We start from the raw sequence: 20,980 nt of genomic DNA, 5'->3' as shown, positions 1-20,980 counted from the left end.
AGCTGCCGCCACCACAAACAACTCTGGGGTAGGTAGTAAGCTTCTGGACACAATCCTCTGATGCAAACATCTTTAACTAAAAGGCCAATCTAGTGTTGTTAACCACAGGTCAACAAAGGGAAGAACTAGCCAAGTTACCTGTAAGGGGTCAGATTGTTTAGAGGTGGAGGAGTATCACAGGTGTTGTATGTTTCCAAGACAGGTACTGGGAGAGAGTTTCTGTCAAAAAGCTTCTGGTCTTGAATAGTAGAGCTTCTGAAGGCCTTCCGGGTGTTGATTCCTTGCAGTGACACTGAGAGAAGATGGAAGGCAGGAGAAAATGGACGACAGGCTATTTGAGCAAACACTGAGTCACACCAGTCTGAGAGGCCTCAGCTGCTGCGTTTCTTGGCTGCGGCTGTCTGCAGCCAGGTTTTTTTTCTCCCCCTCTGGGGAAGCCCCACAAGGCTGTCAGCAGCCCAGCCATTTCACGACTGAACAAAATGAGGCAACACAAAGGTTTACTATGTGGCCAGATCTAGCAGGCCTCTCCTTAGGAGGAATGAATCTTCCAAGTACTTTTATGGTAACGAAATACGATTCGGGGAGGGGGGATCTGAGCAAGAACTGGGGGAATGGGAGAAACGGAGCATGTGGGGGTGTGGTAGAGCTAAAAAAGTTTCTTTACACCACCCGGGCTTGTGTCATTTCAAAGCAAAACTCCATAGGTCTCTGTGATTTTTTTCCCCTTTTTTATAAATCCGGAGGAAAAAATCCTAAGAAACTGCTCAGCAAAGCCTGCAAATGCTGAGCTCAGCTTCCTTACCTTCTTCTTCCTTGGGATCCAGCTGAGTGACTTTAACTTGTAGGCGGTCGACCCTCTCAGCAAGGGAACTTACCCGAGAGGCAAAGGTATTTGCCTGAGTAAAGAGCTCTCCAACAATGTCCTCTGCATATTTACCTGACAGAGCAAAGAAACCAAGTCACTAGAGCATAAGAATGACATAAATGATTAGAAAAACTTGTTCCTAAGGATCTTATTCCCCACCTCCCCAACACAAACCCACCCACCAGGACAGTTTGGGTTATATGCAGATGCTTGCTTTTGGAGATGGAGATGCGCCCTCCATAGCCAGAGCAGTCTGCATTTGTCCTCTAATAGTCTTCTTGGCAAACTCTGAATGGTCACGAACTCAATGCAGGCTGAATAATATCAAAAGGTGCAATACAAAAAACTAATCCTGGAAGAGTAGACAATACGTCTACACATTTGCCTATAGCCAGCCCTTCACCCCTTGCTGCTCTGTAAAACCACCTTGTAAAATGGTTCTTGAAAACAGAATGGGAGTTACAAGGACCTTGTAGGTGTCTACAATTTACATGAAAAATAAAAAATTACATCCTCAATGGAACCTTCGAAGTACATTCAATAACCATGATGAGTTGTGGTATCTTTGAGGGGCCTTGAATTTATCAACAACTCAAAACAGAGAGTTAAAACTTCTTCTAAGAGGTGAAAAGGTTATTTTATGTTCTATAACCTATAACTTTGGAAGTCTTTGCTTTAGGTTATAGTCCTTCAAATCTACATCTGAGGGAACAAGTGAAAAGCTGAAATTTTCAAGCCCTGCCTGAAAACCAACATACCAGTGGTCTCTTTCCACAGTATCTTATTTTTTAGAAAAAGAAAAGAGTTCCGTACTTTCAACCCTGGAATGCAATGAGAATTTGCAGCCAAAGAAACCTACCAGCAATTTGACACTACCTCCATATTGTCATTCCAAGCCACAAAGCACATTCTTGCTAGGAATGAAAAGCGGCACACATGAATAAATATACTGAGTTTCTTACTTGCAAGGTGAAGGTAGGCATAGGTGATGGTGCCCAACCAAAAAAACTACTGAGAACTATTTCAAGTAAGCTTTAAGTAAAAGCTATTTTAAGTAGCTTTTAAACTTTGTGCTTAGTCCACACTTGAGGGGGAAAATATTAGTCAAAAGGCCAAAACTGCACCTTCATGGTGAACTGCAGCTCACCTTCCCAGTGTAACCTGGAGAGTAAGGATAAGACCAATCAACAGCATATTTTGAATTGCTGGTAAATTTAGTCAATAAGGAGTTTCTAATCAAGGAAAGAACAAGTTTTTGCATACTGAACGATCTTGTGATTTAAACAACCATGGGAAGCTCCTGGGTTCAAAGACACAAACTGGCTAACGAAGCGGCATTTCTGTTCTGCAGGCTGACGATGTTATCTGATCCCTGTCCATAATACAGCTAAGTTCCTGTAAAAACCACACGGCATCATGTTCATTCAGGTAATGGAAAACTGTGATTGGAAAGCTAAAGCCGATAAACATACAACATTACTTATGAAAAATAAACCAGGCTCAAAAATATCTGTTAACCAGGGCACCTGGCTGGTTCAGTTGGTAGATAGAACATGTGACTTTTGATCTTGGGGTCGTGAGTCTGAGCCCACAATGGGCTTAGGGATTACTAAGAAAAAAAAAATCTGTTAACTGACTAGCTATTCTGGAGGAAAAGAAAACCCCAAAGCAACCCATCCTTAAGGCACCAAGAATACCCAGGATTTCCTGCTCCTTGGTGAAGGGGGTAGTGGTAGTGTGAGTAGTGGCTGAATGTGAAAGCGATTTTCAAGATAAATCTTACCCCCAACATATAAACATGTAAACACTGAGAATGCTATCTGAAGATGGAGGGAGGTGGTGTGAAGGTTTCCCCACATCATCACATCAGGCCCACCTTGGGTCTATACATGGAAGTCGCAGCAGACTTCAATCAGAAAAATCTGGAGTTAATCTCAGTTCTTTCTATTTATACCTACATACTCTTCAGCAAGTCACAATATCTCAGCCTCAATTTCCTCATCTGTAAAATGAGGGTAACTGTATCAACCTTACCAAACTGTCATAGAATTAAATGGGCTAAAAATGTTAGGTTGTTACAATGAAACTGCCCAACCACATCAGATGACTTTCAAGACTATGATTATCTAAATATGCCTTTTTACAGGAAATTTAAGATATAATTCCAGTCAGTAATATGATAGCTCCTATTCTTCGGGTACTAAATATTACCCCAATCTCTGAAAATAGGAGTGTGACACACTTATATAAGGAGAAAACTAAAGTACCTTGTTCAGAGTAAATTTCATTCATTCAGATTACAAAAACAGATCCACTATCACATCAGGACATTCACAACAGTTACCAACCATATTTTTGCAAGAGATTCCAAGTAGTCTTCAATCCCCCCCCCACCCTTAGCAGAACTGTTCAAATGGAATCTTAGGCAGACATGAACAGGTTAAATCTGATTTTTACAAATATGGCACTGCTTTTGCTTGAGGTCTAAGAGTCTTGGAGTAGTCCCCCAGTGGCATGGCCCCTCTACACTCAGAAAACCCAATATCACAGCATGATTTCTTAATTTACCCAAGTGAGGATTCCATTCTACCAGGTGGTCAGGATACTGACTCAAAAGTGCAGGCTGGCTGGCTGTGCCTGTATTTCCTAAGATACGGCAACCTAATATGTGAAATGCCAATCTCTCTGCACGGAAAATAAAAACTCTGGATATGCGATCACGGAGCAATCCAAGACTGTGGAATTTTTAGTTTTGTGCTTTATCCATTCCATAATCAGATTGTGCCTACCAGACCAAGCACTTCTGGCTGTAGTACATGAGGCCATGAGGCCAAGGTCATGAATATGAAGCACATATGAGCCTATTCCTGCCCCACTGTCTGCAAGATGAAATTCCAGTCATCGTTCAAAGCCTGATTCAAATCTAGTCTCCTCTGTGAAGCATTCCCTAACTCTCCCTATACTCCCACACCATGCACTGACTCCCCACAGGAGTATTACCTCCTTCCCTGTATTCTCTATGCACCAACAGCATGGAATGGCGGCGAGAATATAGGCATGAATCATTCAACAAACATTTACTGAGCTTCTATTGGGTGCCAGATACTACGCAGGATAAACACTGGGGTTTAAGAACAAACAAGACATGATTTCTGCCATCAGAGAACTTTTAATTTAGTATAAGAGATACAGATAATTTTCAATATAATGTGGTAGGTAATAATTACAGGCACGTAATAGGAGCTCAGAGAAGCACTTAGTCCAGCCTGGAGGAGGAGGTCCTTGAGCTAGGCCTTGAAGATCAGCTACAAGGACGGTGAGGTTTCTCCAGGCAGGAGAAACAATAGCAAGGGCACCGCACGAGAGACTATGGTCTATCTCAGAAGTACTACAAGTAGTTGATAATTCATTTTTTTCTTCCTTCCTTTCCCCCCCTTTTCCTCCTATTTCATTAAAAAATATATATTTTTTATTTTTTTATTTAAAATTTTATTTAAAAAATAAAAAAATTTAAAAAAATATTTTTAAAATCCCTGGGAGAAGATGGATTGCAAAAAAAATGACTGGAGGGCGCCTGGGTGGCTCAGTCATTAAGCGTCTGCCTTCAGCTCAGGTCATGATCTCAGGGTCCTGGGATCTAGCCCCACGTCGGGCTCTCTGCTCAGCGGGGAGCCTGCTCCCCTCACCCCACTCTCTGCCTACTTGTGCTCTCTCTCTGTCAAATAAATAAATAAAATCTTTTAAAAAAAGAAAAAGAAAAAGAAAAATGATTAGAAAGGAAGGCAAGTCTTGAAAAGTCTCGAATGCAAGACCAAGAAACTTATACAATCCCACAGTGAGGAACAGGGAAGATTTTTTAACATTTGTACATTTATTTGTACATTTAGCCCCTGTACTCTTACTTAAAAACACTTTTTAAGGGCGCCTGGGTGGCTCAGTGGCTTAAGCCTCTGCCTTTGGCTCAGGTCATGATCTCAGGATCCTGGGATCAAGTCCCTCGCTGGGCTCTCTGCTCAGCAGGGAGCCTGCTTCTCCCTCTCTCTCTGCTTGCCTCTCTTCCTACTTGTGATCTCTGTCTGTCAAATAAATAATCAAAAATCTTAAAAAAATAAAAACACTTTTTAGGGACACCTAGGTGGCTCAGCTGGTTAAGCCGCTGCCTTCAGCCCAGGCCGTGATCCTGGGGGGTCCCAGGATGGAGTCCCACATTGAGCTCCTTCTCAGCGGGGAGCCTGCTTCTCCCTCTGCCTGCAGCTCCCTGCTGTGGCTTGCTGGCAGTGTGTGTGCAGTCTCTCTCTGACAAATAAACAAACTCTTTTAAAAAGTAAGTAAAGGGGGGCGCCTGGGTGGCGCAGTCTGTTAAGCCTCTGACTTTGGCTCAGGTCATGATCTCAGGGTCCTGGGATCGAGCCCCGTGTCTGGCTCCCTGCTCGGCGGGAAGTCTGTTTCTCCCTATCCCTCTGTTCCTCCTCCTGCTCATTCTTTCTCTCTCTCAAACACATAAATCTTAAAAAAAAAAAAAAAAATTAAAAAAGTAAGTAAAGGGGCGCCTGGGTGGCTCAGTGGGTTAAAGCCTCTGCCTTTGGCTCGAGTCATGATCCCAGGGTCCTGGGATCGAGTTCCGCATTGGGCTCTCTGCTCGGCAGGGAGCCTGCTTCTCCCTCTCTCTCTGCCTGCCTCTCTGCCTACTTGTGATCTCTGTCAAATAAATAAATAAAATCTTTAAAAAAACAAAAACAAAAAACACTTTTTAAGGGCACTTGAGTGGCTTGGTTGGGTATTTGCTTTCAGCTCAGGTCATGATCTTAGGGTCCTGGGATGGAACCCCCACGTCAGGTTCCTTGTTCAATAGGAAGCCTGCTGCTCCCTCTCTCTCTGCTCCTCCCCTCCTCCCTGCTTGTGTTCTCTCTACTCTGTCTCTCAAATAAATAAACAAAATCTTAAAAAAAAAAAACCCCACAGGGGTGCCTGAGTGGCTCAGTGGGTTAAGCCTCTGCCTTCGGCTCAGGTCATGATCTCAGGGTCCTGGGATCGAGCCCCACATTGGGAATCTCTGCTCGGCAAGGAGCCTGGTTCCCCCTCTCTCTGCCTGACTCTCTGCCTACTTGTGATCTCTCTCTCTCTCTCTCTCAAATAAACAAACAAAATCTTTAAAAAACAAAAAACAAAAACAACAACAACCCATATACACTTTTTAAATTGCAAACATTAACAGTCTTTTCAAAAATTCAAACAATTCAGAATTATAAAAGTAAAAAGTGAGATTTGTGTTTTAAGCAGACCACTCTGGCAGGGATATAGGCTTAAGATTTACAAGATTTTTAGGTTTATAGATTTAGGAGGGTTGATCAGAGAAAGGGAAGCCAAAGGGAGGATAAGGCAATCGTTCAGGTAAAAGTCAACAGAGGTCTGAACCAGGGCAGTGTTGGCAGAGACAGAGAGTACAGGACAGAGCTGAGAAAGTCTTTGGAAGTCTGACTTTACCTCTTACTGGCTGCTGTCTCTCTAGGCAAGTCACCTTACTTTTCTTTTCTTTCTTTCTTTTTTTTTTTTTAAAGATTTTATTTATTTGTTTGACAGACAGAGATCACAAGTAGGCAGAGAGGCAGGCAGAGAGGAAGGGAGAAGCAGGCTCCCCGCTGAGCAGAGAGCCCGATGCGGGGCTCGATCCCAGGACCCTGGGATCATGACCCGAGCCGAAGGCAGAGGCCTTAACCCACTGAGCCACCCAGGTGCCCCTCACCTTACTTTTCTGAGCCTTCATTTCTTCACCTGAAAAATGGGAATACCACCACCTACCCTCAAAGGATCACCCAGGGGAATTACTTGACATCTATGTCAATAGCCTACTAAAACTTGGTGTAAAGTAGGCAATCAACAAATATGAGTTCCCCTCTCACCCTTTCCCTGTAAGAATTATTCATTTCTGTCTCCTCTGGTAGATTATGAGCTCCTGGAAGGCAGAGAAAATTTCTTATTATCGCTGTATTCCCTCAGCATCTGGCACATAAAATATGTTCAATACATATTTACTGGATGAATAAAGGGTCAGTTAGCGCCACAACGTGAGGAAATCTTGTTTCCATAGGCACAAACCAACCCTGGCCCTCAGACTGGCTTCCTCCAGACAGGAGTGGTCTGATCACAAGTGAGAGAGTGAGCAATGACATCCATCAACACTACCCTTGAAAAACACCTGAGAGAGAGCGTAACTCCTGCTGAGTGAGAGTAAGAAGCATCATTAGCTAGATGTCCTTTGTCCTATGGAGAAGGAACCAGTGTGTGATTGACTTCCACCCATTTGGCCTTCTCAGGGTGACAGAAGCAGAAATGATGCTTTTAAGAAGCAGTGAGGCTCTCTGCCACCTTCACGTGCTTCCTCGTCAGCTGCACTGCTGTCAGTGTTCCTTTGTGTAAGACAGGCACTGGCAGGGTTTCATTTCTTCCTGACACCCCATCCAAGTTTCCCTAAGCCCTGGATCAAGTGAGCTAGGTAAAGGCTTAGGAATCTCAGACCCCATACATCATATGGTCACAGAGCTCTGTCTCCTCGGGGCCCTATTTTAAAGGAAGGCCTGATACTATCTGGGGGAAGGCAGGCTTTCCTGATGTCCCACTGCCTTCACTAAGGGCAGTGATGCGATAGGAAGGGTGAGTGTCTGAAATAATTCATACCAAGATGCCTTTGCTAAGAAAGATCACTAAAATGGCGATTTGATGGACGTTCTTATGGGAGCTGGAGTGGCACTAGACAAATGCAGAACCTATCCAAGCATCGGCCCTTCCCATATCTCAGCTTCAAACAAAATCAGCTTGATTCAGAGTGAAATCCAAACCCATGCATATACCCCACCCAAGGCAATCTCATTCATTCTTGCCAATTAAAAAAAAAAAAAAAAAAAATCATTGAGCTGGCTTTCCCTCAGCTCCAAAACAGATTGGGCTAAACCCCATCTTCCTCCTAGAAAAGAATGGCTCCAGCTACACTTTGTGTCACTGTGTGTAAACGCAGCTTGCAAAACTCCCAATACCCCAGAGACTGCAAAAGTAATTTGTACCCTGAACTTGGACCTGGGGGCTTGCAGCACAATTAAATGTCTACCAGGGTAGACAAGTCGGCTAGAATCTGAGTATGTTTGCTTTACTCCTCTTTGGGAAGAAAAGTTGGGGGGAGGGGGGTGTCGGAGAGATAAAGACTACTGGCACATTTGAGGCTTCATCGAAGTCAGCTACATCGAACAGCTCGTGCAATTACAGGCACATTCCCCAACCAAGATACTGCTCTGTGAACCTCCCACTTTACACACAGAGAATTCTGCTCTGTCATTCCATCTGCAGTTTCTGCTGCAGCCCTTCCTGCTACCCTTCCCACAGATTTCTTTTGAAGCAGGTGGAGGGGGAGGTGGAGGGAACCTAGAGGGTGGCAGTAGATGAAGAAAGGGTTGAGGGGAAGAATCTGTACCAAAAAGGAACCTCTCTTTCAGGAAGGGGGGGGAGGATACATTTTCGCATTACCTAGGAAAGGCAGATGGGGGAGAAACAGGAACACGGGAGGAGAAGGAAACTAAATAAAGAGCACCAACGACCCCTGAGGGCAAAGCACAGGCTCTCTGCGGCACTCACTCAGGCTGCCCAGCTGTCGGATGACATTTGCCAGGGTGATGTTGGTCACGCATTCCAGCTCGCTTCTAACGCTAGGCAACGTCTGACGGCACAGGTGCCTTGGCTCGATGTTCCTCGTTACTAACGGCATGGTGGACCTGCTTCAGGCAATGCTCTGAATGATGGAAAAACAACCTAAAAAAGAAATAACAGGAAAGTATTACTCAACCACAAATTCCAGGCACACTAGGGCTGTGTCAGTCTTTCTTTTTTTTTTTTTTCCTTTTGTCTTGCTCTGATCTAAAACAGCTTTTAAAAAATCTTTTCTCCCCCATCATTTTTTTTCTTTTTTAAGCCCCCACCCCGTTCCCTTCAATCTTTAAGATTTGCTATTAGAAGGCATGCTGGATACGTTTAGAAATTCTGAACTGGTGACTGCTGGCTGAGTTACACCGGGAGCATAAAAACCTAAAAACCTTAAAATAACAACTGCGCTCCAACCAACAAGAGTCTCCCGAGGCAAAGAGGCATGGTCAGAAAACAGTCCATTCAGCAGGCTCTGAATGGTCTGGATGGATCCCATCCTTGGTGTGTCCATAATCAGCACAGATCAGATTCCAGATGATCAATTACAAGGATCAAAAAAGAGCTCCTGTCATCCGATAATCTCCACAATGGAATTAAGCTGCCAATACTGATTCCACTGATCTACATCAGGACGTAACTTCTCCAGTTCTTCCCCGATAGATGACTGTTAATGTACAACTACACACTAGCTGCCAGTGTCTAGTAACACTACTAAAGTTTCGTCTGTACATTGACAGAATTAAAGAATATCAAGGAAAATTTTACATGTTCAATATGTCAAACATGATGCTGAGCAAACTGTTCTATAAGATTCCCCAGTCCTTTCTCTTCTACCCAACAGCTCCCTTTCTCTCTCTCTCTCTCTCTCTCTCTCACATCCAGTTCAACACACCTGGGCCAAAAGGCTCTTGAGACAGCAGGAAGTGTCTGGAGCAGATCCGGAAACCTTCCGGTTACCGTTTCTTATCCTGTCAGCTAAGCCCCTTTCCCTAGGAAATCCCCCACCACTTCAGGTTCATGCTGAGCTATTGTTTTAGAATTAGATTATCAAATTCCTAGCTTTACAAGGATAGGAGGAGGTTTTAGTCTCAACAAAACGGGTACTGACTACAGCCAAAGGCACACTGGGCTGGCAGGTCCTATTTCTGTATCTTGTGAAACTAAAGAAATGTACAACAACCTAATGGTTTTCATGCTAGGGAAAATGCCAATTCACTTCAAATGAAAAGGTAAAGCATAAAGGTAACATGCCCACATCCCCCAAACCGCAAACTCCTCCCTCCCTCTCTCTCTCTATATACATTTTAGAACAAGCAAAGCAGAGGTTTACTTACATCAAATCTTAAAACACCAGCTCATCACCAAAAAAAAGTTGATTGTGAATAGAAAATGCTTAAACCAAGCTAAATATCATAGATCTTAAAAGTGAACCAACATATTGTCTGACCAAAAGGGAAAAAAAAAAGCCCTTCAGGCTCAAAGGGGGAGTAGAACCCTTTGGAACAGACTGCTCCTTGTTATGGACATTCTGATCTACTAAGAGTAAAAATAAAACAGGAAGCCAGCAGCTTGGGGAACAAGATTTCCTGTCACCAACAGCAACAGCCCAAGAACCAAGAGAATCAGCTGTTTGCTCATAACTTTGAACCTCCCTTTAATAGTCACTGTGTGGCAGCTGTGCCTATCTTTGGGGTGCAGAGGTGTTTCCTGAATATTTGTCTACTGTCTAAGGAAATAATTTTCATTCCGTTCCTCTGCTAAGTTCCCCTTTGACTCAACAGGTTTTCTAATCCAAATTTTGGACTTTCCCTTCCAGTCTAACCTCTCTTTTACATGATGTAGAGGGTTATCAGGTACTAAGACGCAATCAATTAGTAACTCACTGGTGAAGAGTTTCTAACAAGAAAGGAGGCAGGAGGCTACAAACTGAACCTCATAGGGATCTGTACACCATCCTCTGGATGCTCTTAGACTCCCAAATTTCAAGCTTTCTGGAGGAACCAGAAATTCAATGGTGCAGCCAGAGAATGATTGAAAACAGTCACTGTAGCTCCCTCTATTAGCAATCATTTCAGTGTTTGTTCCAGCTTCTCAGAGAAGCCTGACCCCCTTGAAATTCTGTGTTGAATGTGGCCACTGACAAGACATTCCAGACGTTCTCACTGGACACTTAACGGAAACTGGATTCCAGATGGTCAGGTACATGTAGAACTGGGGGCCAGGCAGGGGGTGCTTCTAATACCTTGGTAGTTTAGCATTTATGCTTTCCCAAGGGCCTTGAGTAAGCAGATACAAATGGAGTCAACTCTATGTCATATGGGTGGGGAACCAAGTTTTCAATAGCAAGATGGTTCCCTCTTACGAAAAAAGCTAGCTGCCATTAGAAAAGTAAATCTGCTATAAAACAAAGCCATTTAGCAGCACCTGGGTGGCTCAGTCGCTTAAAGTCGCTTAGCTAGCGTCTGCCTCCAGCTCAGGTCATGATTCCCTCCCGAGTCCCCAAGATCTAGCCCTGCAGCTCCCTGCTCAGCAGAGTGTCTGCTTCTCCCTCTGCCCCTCACCCCACTCATGCTAGCTCGCTCTCTCTCTCTCTCTCAAATAAGGAAATAAAATCTTAAAAAAAAAAAAAAGCCATTTAGTATGTTTCAGAAACACCAAAGACAGACAAAACTGCCTGTTATATGGAATTACCTGAGTCACTGTTCATTTTCCTTTTGGATAATCAAAGTTAGTTATATTCAGCATAAGAAGTACAGAATTATGCTTGATCTGAAACACAACAGTAATTTGACCAAGGGGATTAAAAAAAAAAAAAAAGCCTACAATCCGGTGAAGATAAACTTAGAAAAAAACTTCTAAGGCTCTTGACTCAATTCAGCTTCAAGTTGTGGAGTTGAAACATTACTTGGGTAGTACCCAGACTCTTGACACCTTACTGGCTGTACAATCTTGGGCAATTTTCCTAGAGACATTAAGTAATTTAATACATATAAAATGCCCACTACAGGGCTAAGAGAAAAAAGGTAGTTATAAATGTAGTTCCATGGGCCCTAGGGAAACCTTCCTATAAAATCAGTATGTTCATTCACAAATATTTTTTAAACACTTTTAACTATGGACATACTATGTGGTAGAATGCAATAGTCACACAAATTTAAAGATGAAACCCTAAACTTTTATGACATTTAGTGTTTTTTTTGTTTTGTTTTTTTCCTCGAGGTTGCTCCCAGCCAGGCTTCTGGATCTCCTGAAGAACATACATTCTCTCCCCACTCTTTCACACTCAGTTCCTCATCTGATCCACAGAACAAAGAAAATGATTAGAGTGACTATTTTCTCAATTCTCCTCAAGACTATACATAACTAGCACCATTCCAGATGCATTGGAGAAAAAGTTAATACATTACATACAATGGATGCCTAATGGCATTAGGGTTTAATTCTCTCATGGAAATCCAGTTGAGAAAGGCTCCTCTATCATCAGTAGTCATTTAGTGGAAAACTTGTAGAGTACAGGGTGTTTAGAAACCACTGAATCAAGGAAGTGACACGGTCAAATTTGCATTTAGACAAATCATTCTAACAGAAGCAAAGATGTTATATTTGGGCAGGAGAAGGCTGGAGGTAAACAGATCAGTTAGGACTCTTCACAGGCTAAGAAAAAGACAATAGAAATGGAGAGGCCAACTACGGCTAGCAAATATGAATGGAGAAGCCAGTTTGCAGGGGTGAGTCTCCCTTTCAAGTCCTATTTGCTTTCTCCTGATACTCTGGAACACAGGTATATTCACAAAGTGATAAAACATATGTTTCTTCATTAAAAGTAGCATGAAAAGGGTAAATGCTAGTGCCAGTGACAGAAGAGAAAGTGAAGAAATCTAAGAAAGCAGTGGTTCTCAGCTGGAAAAAGAAATTTTGGATCCACGAAAGAGTGAATGACCTGGGGGCGCCTGGGTGGCTCAGTGGGTTAGGCCTCTGCCTTCGGCTCAGGTCATGATCAGGTCCTGGGACTGAGCCCTGCACTGGGCTCTCTGCTCAGCAGGGAGCCTGCTTCCCCCCCACCCCCGTCTCTCTGCCTGCGGGCCTACTTGTGATCTCTCTCTCTGTCAAATAAATAAATAAAATCTTTAAAAAAAAAAAAGAGTGAATGACCTGTCTTCATAGTATCAATCAAGTTCTTTTTCAGTTCTATTTTACTTTGATTAGGGAAACTATATACTGATATTTGCTAATTTGGGGGTCTGAGGTCTTACACCTTGGGAGATATTAACACAGGAAAGGAATTAGAACCATTGAGAAGATAAAAGTTACAGGGAAATAGATTTTAATTTACTTAGTTCCTTTTAATTAGAGCTGTTCTATATTAGAATAGGTTTTCTTCAGAGGTTATGAGTTCCCAGTACAATCCCCTGGATGACCAGCTATCAAGAACGTTGGGGGAGATATTCCCAGATTGTAAGGTGCTGATGTTGAGAGGTCAGACTGGGTGACTTCTGCAATGCCTTCTAAACCAGAGATAATATAATTCTCACTCTGGGCTTCAGGTGCCTCATCAGCAAAATAAAGGGACTAAGTCAGATGATTTTTAAGAAGTTCTAAAATTCCTAGATTTGCTTCTACCTAAGTTGCCATAACCTCCTCACTGACCAACATCCAATATCCAACCTCCACTGCATTTTGAACACAAGGCTAGAGGCAGGTCTAAGAAATGTAGAGAGGGATGGATTATAGCTATGAATCAAACCCTTCTCCAGATCTAGATCCATCTAGTTACTAGGACCTACAGGATACAGAATGGTCCAAAGGATGTTCCAGACAGAGTCCTGAGGTTAAGTTATTTACACCCTGGGAGGTTCCCAGACTGATCTGGGAGTTGGCTACCCAAGTAAGTCCAAAGGAAAAATTGGCTTTGGAATAGTTCCAGACATGCAGCCAGACTCAGCAGCAACCCCATCTTTACTCCTGGCTATTTTCAGCCTAAGGGACTTGAGAATGAGTCTGAGAACAAATAGAAGACTTAGGCATCCCTCCCTAGCCATGGCCTGGCAGCATATGGACCAGTCTAGACTGTCAGTACCACAGTGGGATTCGAGCTTTGAAGTGGAAACTGGATGAGGTGTTCTCTTAGGTCTCTTCCACAGTAAGGTTCTACAAGTCTGTAAATTAGTAAGTTATCACGAAATATTTATATATCGTATGTGGTCAGTGTAAAGTCAAAAGGAGACTTTGAGATCTGCCCTACATTCTTACAACTCTGATCCCAACACCCTGAGGCTGAAGTGCAGTGAGGTGAGAAAGACTGAGAGGGAGGTAGAAGGTAAGGAAGGAAGGCTACATGTGAGACAGGACACATTCATTTGTATACCACTCTGAATTCCTGTCACCACCAGGACAGAAGACAGATGACTGCTCATTCTGGCAGTAATATTTATTACTAGCCATTTATTATAAATAAATATATAATACTTCATTAATAGCCAAGATCACTGATAGCACCTGCAAATTTCTAAGGTTGCATCCAAAAGTAAGTATATCTGAGCTATAGCAATAACCATAACAACAGAAACGCTTCTCAAGGCAGTTCCTCTTTGAAACACTCCCCCTCCCCCAAAATGCTGATCAGCAGTAGCAGGGGATGCAAACATGTGGGGATGTTATATGTGTGGCAATTAGGACTTCTGCTTTCACTTCAGCATTTCCCACTGTTCTGTAGTTAACAGCACTTTGGATGGGGGCATATGAGAAGAGCTTTACTTTGTAGACCAGTTTCCTCTTTCAATAGACAAACTTCTTTATGTTAAAGAATATGCATTCCAGGGGCACCTGGGTGGCTCAGTGGGTTAAGCCGCTGCCTTCGGCTCAGGTCATGATCTCAGGGTCCTGGGATCGAGTCCCGCGTCGGGCTCTCTGCTCAGCAGGGAGCCTGCTTCCCTTCCTCTCTCTCTGCCTGCCTCTCTGCCTTCTTGTGATCTCTCTCTGTCAAATAAATAAATAAAATCTTTAAAAAAAAAAAAAAAAGAATATGCATTCCACAGGGGTTCAAAAATTTCAATTGAAAAGTCAAATAATTTTATTTCAAAATGACAGACAACACACAGGCTTACTGTAATCTAAATCTGTCTACTAAAATGTTTAAAGAAGTATGAATTTACCGTTGCATACAGCAATCCTCACTACCATGCAGCAACCACAAGGAAAAATGCCTCATTATAGACTTAAGCACCCGCCCACTTCCTGCTGAAATACAGGGTGAGGCTGAACCTACAAATATAACTAGACTCCCTCCAAACACAAGGAATTACAAATCAGTTTAGGTCACTAGAGCAATGTCTAAAAGAGACAGCAAGACAGGAATGGAGCTCCTATAGTGGACAGAGAACCAAAAAAAGTTACTTGTGATCTAAAACCAGGAGAAATTTCCAATTTCCTAAAGTAATGACAATGGCTATGAACCTACATTCAATAAATCTAAGGCTCCTTCTTGTCTTGATTTGGTCTGGGGAAAGTGGCCCAGGAAACACGACTTCTGAATTCCAGTATTTTACTCCTTGAGCACACTGTACATCTATCAAGAACCATTCACACCTGGTAATTCCATAACTTTCTATTACCTTTTGGGGGCAATACCACCTTTTGTTCTTACCTTTATTACTGTTTAGGCTCTAATCATAGCTCTGCTCTTAAGCCTAAAACTGGGGGGATAACTTTTTTTTTTCCCTAGTATCAACTATTCCATAGAAGACTGCCTCTTAAATGGCCAAAATGAGGCTTTTTTTTTTTTTCAGTGTGATCGTTTGGTTGTCCAAAAGAAAATACATTTATTTTTAAAAAGATTTTATTTACTTATTAGACAGAGAAAGAGATTACAAGTAGGCAGAGAGGCAGGCAAAGATAGAGGGGGAAAGTAGGCTCCCCGCTGAGCAGAGAGCCCAGTGTAGGGCTCAATCCCAGAACCCTGAGACCATGACCCGAGCCAAAGGCAAAGGCCCAACCCCCTGAGCCACCCAGACGCCCCAGAAAATACACTTAAACAGTAGAGGAGGAAACCTGGATTCTAGTTCTTAATCTAATGATGACTGACTGGCAAATGGGGGAAAAATTTCAATTCATTCTTCTAGCTCAGCTTTGGGCTACACTAAAAAAATGCTCAAAAGATGTGTATTAAACTGAAATTTTGTTTGCAAAGTATTCTGGTCTCCAAAGAAAAGATTTATTCACATAAAATATTTCTTACATCTCTATCCCCACCTAGGTTCCCTGTTAACCTATCCACTTACAATACATAGGATCAACAATGTTATCACTGATGACTTTCAGTTATAAACACAAAGTTCATTTCACATTTCCAATCTAATGCCAATTTCTAGCAATACTCAATTCATCAAATTGCAATGGTCTGAAATACTCCAAACTATTCATCAAAATGGGCTTACTTTTACTGATTGAATACATATAAATTTTGAATGATTTTACTCAGAAACGGAGAAATCTTACCCCTGATATTTGTGGGTACTAAAGTACCAGATTTCTTTCAGCTACAGCCATTAATTCAGCATTAAATTCACACAGAAGTTTAACTAACTAGAATTCAAATAAAAAATTGCAAAGAAAAAAAATCGCACAGAAGTTTAACATGAAAAACAACTAAGCTGCTCTGAAAAACAAACACCCAACACACAAAACAAAACAAAGTATCAGGGTGCCTGGGTGGCTCAGTCCATTGGGCATCTGCCTTTGGCTCCGGTCATGATCCCAGGATCCTGGTATCGAGTCCCGCATTGGGCTCCTTGCTCAGTGGGGACGCTGTTCTCCCTCTATCTCTGCTGCTCCCCCAGTTTGTGCTAGACCGTTCTCTCAAATAAATAAAATCTTTTTTTTTTTTTTTTAAGATTTTATTTATTTATTTGACAGAGAGATCACAAGCAGGCAGAAAGAGAGGAGGAAGCAGGCTCCCCGCTGAGCAGAGAGCTCGATGCGGGGCTCGATCCCAGGACCCTGAGATCATGACCCGAGCCGAAGGCAGCGGCTTAACCCACTGAGCCACCTAGGCGCCCCTAAATAAAATCTTTTTTTAAAAAAGTATCAAACCTCTACAATTCATTTAGAGCCAAGATTAGAAATATGCCAATAACTCACACAAGCCCCAGTAAAGAATCCTACATTTCTAAGAGCTTCCTTTTTTATTTATCTCCAATGACAGAATGATCTCAAGGGTGCCTGGATGACTCAGTAGGTTAGGTGTCTGCCTTTGGCTTGGGTCATGGTCCCAGGGTCCTGGGATTGAGCCCCATGTCAGGCTCCCTGCTTGGTGGAAAGCCTGCTTCTCCCTCTGCCTGCTGGTGCACACTCTCTTTCCCACAAATAAATAAAATCTTAAAAGAGAGAGAGAGAGATCAATCTCCAGTTAGTGGTCCCTAAAAATCTGAGGTAAGAGGATAGATACAAAATGCATTTCTCTTGGGACACCTGGGTGGCTCAGTCAGTTAAGCAACCGACTCTTGATTCCACTCAGGTCATGATCTTGGGGTTGTGAGACAGAACCCCGCATGGGGCTCAGCATGGAGTCTGCTTGAGATTCTCTCTCTCTCTCCCCCACCCCTCCCCCTGCTTGTGCAAATGGTCTTTCTCTCTCTCTCTAAAATAAATAAATAGGGCGCCTGGTGGCTTAGTCATGAAGTGTCTGCCTTCGGCTCAGGGCATGATCCCAGGGTTCTGAGATCATGCCCTTCATAGGGCTCCCTGCTCAGCAGGAAACAGGCTTCTCCCTCTCCCACTCCTCCTGCTTGTACTCTCTCTCTCACTGTGTCTCTCTCTGTCAAATAAATAAATAAAATCTTTTTTTTTTTAAGATTTTAAACTTTAGACTTCTGACCAAGTCAGCCAGGCACCCCTAACTCTTCATTGTAATCTCTATGGTGCCTCACTTCATATTTCAAGCTTCTCTCTGGGGTAACGGCTCCCTCTCTGGAATGGAAACGCCAAAAAAGAAACTGACTTTACATAACTGAGAAAGGCCAGGGGAAAAAAGGTTGCAGAGCAACAACAAAAAAGGGGATTCAGCAAAATGTTTTGCTGACAGCTCAGAGCAACATACAAAGACACCGTGTGGTCATGGAGCAGGCAGAAGCAGCAGACCCAGATGGGACTGTTAATACACCAGCCTAAGTAAGAGAGAGATCTAGAAATCACAACCGCATCTGAGTACCAGGAGTGGAATTACGGAGCAAACTGCCATGCAATTCCATAACAACTGTTCTACTCTGCCAGCTGTAACAAGAATTCATTCCTGAAGAAGTGTCACACACTCATCTGTCACTAATGGCCAAGCCACCAGCAACTAAGAGTTAGCAGCAAAGGGCAACTGTATATCTACTTCCTCTCACAAGGTCTGTTCACTCAAAAGATGGCATTTATAGGGAAAAGTCCTTGAGCAAAAGGAAAGTAAGTACCCATTCTTTTCTTTCTACCCTCAGTTTACTAGGCAGTCACCCAAACCCTCAAAACCTAATCAGCGGTAATGTAGAACAGCAAGAGTATGGACAGCACCACACAGAGGAACAGGTTTCAACTCACTATTCCAAATTTTAGCTTTGGGACCTTGGCAAGCAGTGAAATCTGTTTCCTAGTCTGCTATAGCATAATGATTCCTAGTTTGTAAGGTTGTTGTGAAGAAACATGAAATAATGCATATATAAAATGCTTAACACAGTGCACACCACAAAATAATAATAATAATAGTCATGGAGATGGGCATCTGGCTGCCTCAGTCGGTAGAGCATGTGACTCTTTATCTTGGGGCTATGAGTTCAAACCCCATATTGGACATACAGCTTACTTTAAAAAAAAAAAAAAAAGCTGTAGTGATTGTTGTAGTAATAGTAATAGTAGTATAGTACTAGTTCTACATGTATTTAGCATTTAACCATGTGCAAGGCACTGTTCCAAATGTTTTATATGTGGTTCTCTCAACCATTAAACAAAACTATTAATAAATTTCAGGTTGTATTAATAGTTAATTATAGTACCCTTATCAATCAATGAATATTTATCAAGTAGACACTAAAAGACACGAAGAAGTATAAATCTGTCCCTTGACTCTATGAGTTTATAATTTAATTGAGAAGACAGATAAAACCACAATTAAGTAACAATATAGCAAATAAATAGAAGTTCAGTTATCATATGAATGATGTATTCAATGATGCAACAGAAAGGATGAAAAGATCACTGTGAACTGAAGGGACTGTATGGACTTCCGGGAATAAAGATTTGGGCAGGATTTGGATATAACAAAGAGCAAAACCCTTATCATGATGAATCCTGAGTAATGTACAGAACTGTTGAATTGCTATGCTATATACCTGAGACTAATATAACACTGTATGTTAGCCATACTGGAATTAAAATTAAAAACTTAATTTAAAAAATAGATCTGGGGAGGCGCCTGGGTGGCTCAGTGGGTTAAAGCCTCTGCCTTCAGCTCGGGTCATGATCCCAGGGTCCTGGGATGGAGCCCCGGATCAGACTCTCTGCTCAGCAGGGAGCCTACTTCTTCCTCTCTCTCTCTGCCTGCCTCTCTGCCTACTTGTGACCTTTGTCTGTCAAATAAATAAATAAAATCTTTAAAAAAAAAAAATAGATCTGGGGCATCTGGCTGGCTCAGTTTGTAGAGGATGTGCCTCTTGATCTTGGAGTTGTGAGTTTAAGCCCCACACTGGGGGACAGAGATTACTTAAAAATAAAATCTTAGGGGCGCCTGGGTGGCTCAGTGGGTTAAAGCCTCTGCCTTCGGCTCAGGTCATGATCCCAGGGGCCTAGGATCGAGCCCCACATCAGGCTCTCTGCTCAGCAGGGAGCCTGCTTCCCTTCCTCTCTCTCTGCCTGCCTCTCTGCCTACTTGTGATCTTTGTCCGTCAAATAAATTAAAAAAATAAATAAAATCTTAAAAAAATAAAATCTTAAAAAAAACACATCTCAAACATTTAAAAAGTAGTAATAAAGAGGGAAGGTTTTCTAGCCGGGCGGGGGGGTAATATAAGCAGAAGTCTTGAACTCTACCACTAAGAATTTATGGAAAGGTCACAATTCTAATGGGCTTGTTTTACCACACTTCTTCAAATCTAAGATGCCACTTTGTGACATGTATGAGATGTGTTATGATTCAAAAGATGTTAAAATGTGGAGAAAACACACATCTCAGAATCAATGAAATATACTTTTTTTATATTATGAGAGGGTAGACAAGATGACTTATAAAAGGTCTCTCCAACCCTAAAATGCCATGGATGATTCTTGAACTTGGACTTTTAAGAGAATATTCAAATTTCACCAAACCATCAATACCACAGGAAGAACAAAGATAATAAAAATGAGTGTGGAACCTTACTCCACTAATTATTTGGAAGGCTACAATATTTATGTCCTAATTAGTATGTTCTAATTTTCCTTTATATACTTGAATATAGTTGTAATTGCTGTTTTAATATCCTTGTTTTGCTAATTCCATCATCTTTGTCATTTCTGTTTCTACTGACTGATTTTTCTCCTAGTTATGGACCACATTTCCTGGTAAATATGGTAACTTCTGATTGGATATTAGACATGATTTTATAATGCTGAATATCTAGTATTGTTGTCTTGGTTTCAAATGTATTGGACTTTATTCTGGTAGGCAGTTAAGTTACTTTTGGTTCAGTTTGGTACGTGTGAGGCTTGTTTTTAAGCTTTGTTAGGGTGGCTCTAGAGTAGCCTATACTCTACGGATATTTAAGCCCCAGGGCAAAGATGTGGCCCCCTGTGATCAATACTGGACACCCCCACTGAGCACACCATGGGCTTTCCACTCTGGCTGGTAGGAACTCAAACACCTCCCTGCTCTGGGAACCAGTTAGCTCGCGTCTTCCTGGTCACTCTTTCCTCCCCAATCTCCCTCAGGGTGACCCCAGTCATGTGTGGGGTCAGCAACGATTCAAGGAGACTCTGACGAGATTTCTAGGCAGTTTGTCTTTATCGCTTCCCCCTTTCCAGAACTCATCCTCACAGCTTTCAGTTGCTTCAGCTTTCCTTCAACTATAATATGTCTCTTCAGCTCAGCAAAGACTAGGGTGCTCTGCTAGGAATCGCCCTCCCTGCTCCATGATTAGAAAAGACATCTAGAGAGAAAGCCAAGGTAATCACAGGGCTCCCCTATTTTCCTTCTCACAGGGATCACAGCCCTGTGCTTCCTGTTTAGGTCAGGGTTGATTTCCACTGTACTTTTACAAGGCCCTCAATAGTAAAGAAGTATTATATAATTCTTAAAGTCAGGTTAATTTCAATTTATCTTCAAGTATGTACTATGGAGTACTTTTAGGAACAGGAAAAAGCAGGTGTCCTGAAATCAAACAAAATCAAAGAAAGCACTGCCAACAGGTAGCACACCAT

General features: G+C 42.3%; 1 protein-coding gene and 1 long non-coding RNA gene across 3 annotated transcripts in view; both read right to left on the bottom strand.

Moving 5' to 3' along the window:
- WASF2 (WASP family member 2) overlaps positions 1 to 20,980 on the bottom strand; it is a 79,552-nt gene that overhangs the window by 13,594 nt on the left and 44,978 nt on the right. Inside the window, exons 1-4 of one of the 2 annotated variants that reach the window (XM_047724805.1) lie at positions 9,892 to 9,913; positions 8,492 to 8,665; positions 806 to 940; positions 139 to 292 (exon numbers count right to left, since the gene is read on the bottom strand). In XM_047724805.1, coding sequence (XP_047580761.1) covers positions 139 to 292; positions 806 to 940; positions 8,492 to 8,621 — 419 coding nt within the window. In that variant the 5' untranslated portion in view covers positions 8,622 to 8,665; positions 9,892 to 9,913. Of the gene's footprint in view, positions 1 to 138; positions 293 to 805; positions 941 to 8,491; positions 8,666 to 9,891; positions 9,914 to 20,980 lie in introns of those variants that run through there. The other variant, XM_047724804.1, reaches the window with a different exon arrangement.
- On the bottom strand, positions 6,178 to 8,484 carry LOC125097206 (uncharacterized). Its single transcript, XR_007126518.1, has 2 exons — positions 6,612 to 8,484; positions 6,178 to 6,386 (listed from the first exon to the last, which is right to left on the bottom strand). It is a non-coding gene; the product is annotated as an uncharacterized LOC125097206 (long non-coding RNA).

This window comes from Lutra lutra, chromosome 4 (assembly GCF_902655055.1).
Source record: "Lutra lutra chromosome 4, mLutLut1.2, whole genome shotgun sequence".
Classification (NCBI taxonomy): Eukaryota; Metazoa; Chordata; class Mammalia; order Carnivora; family Mustelidae; genus Lutra; species Lutra lutra.
Note: the sequence above shows the minus strand (reverse complement) of the source record. Positions and strands in the feature narration are given on the sequence as shown.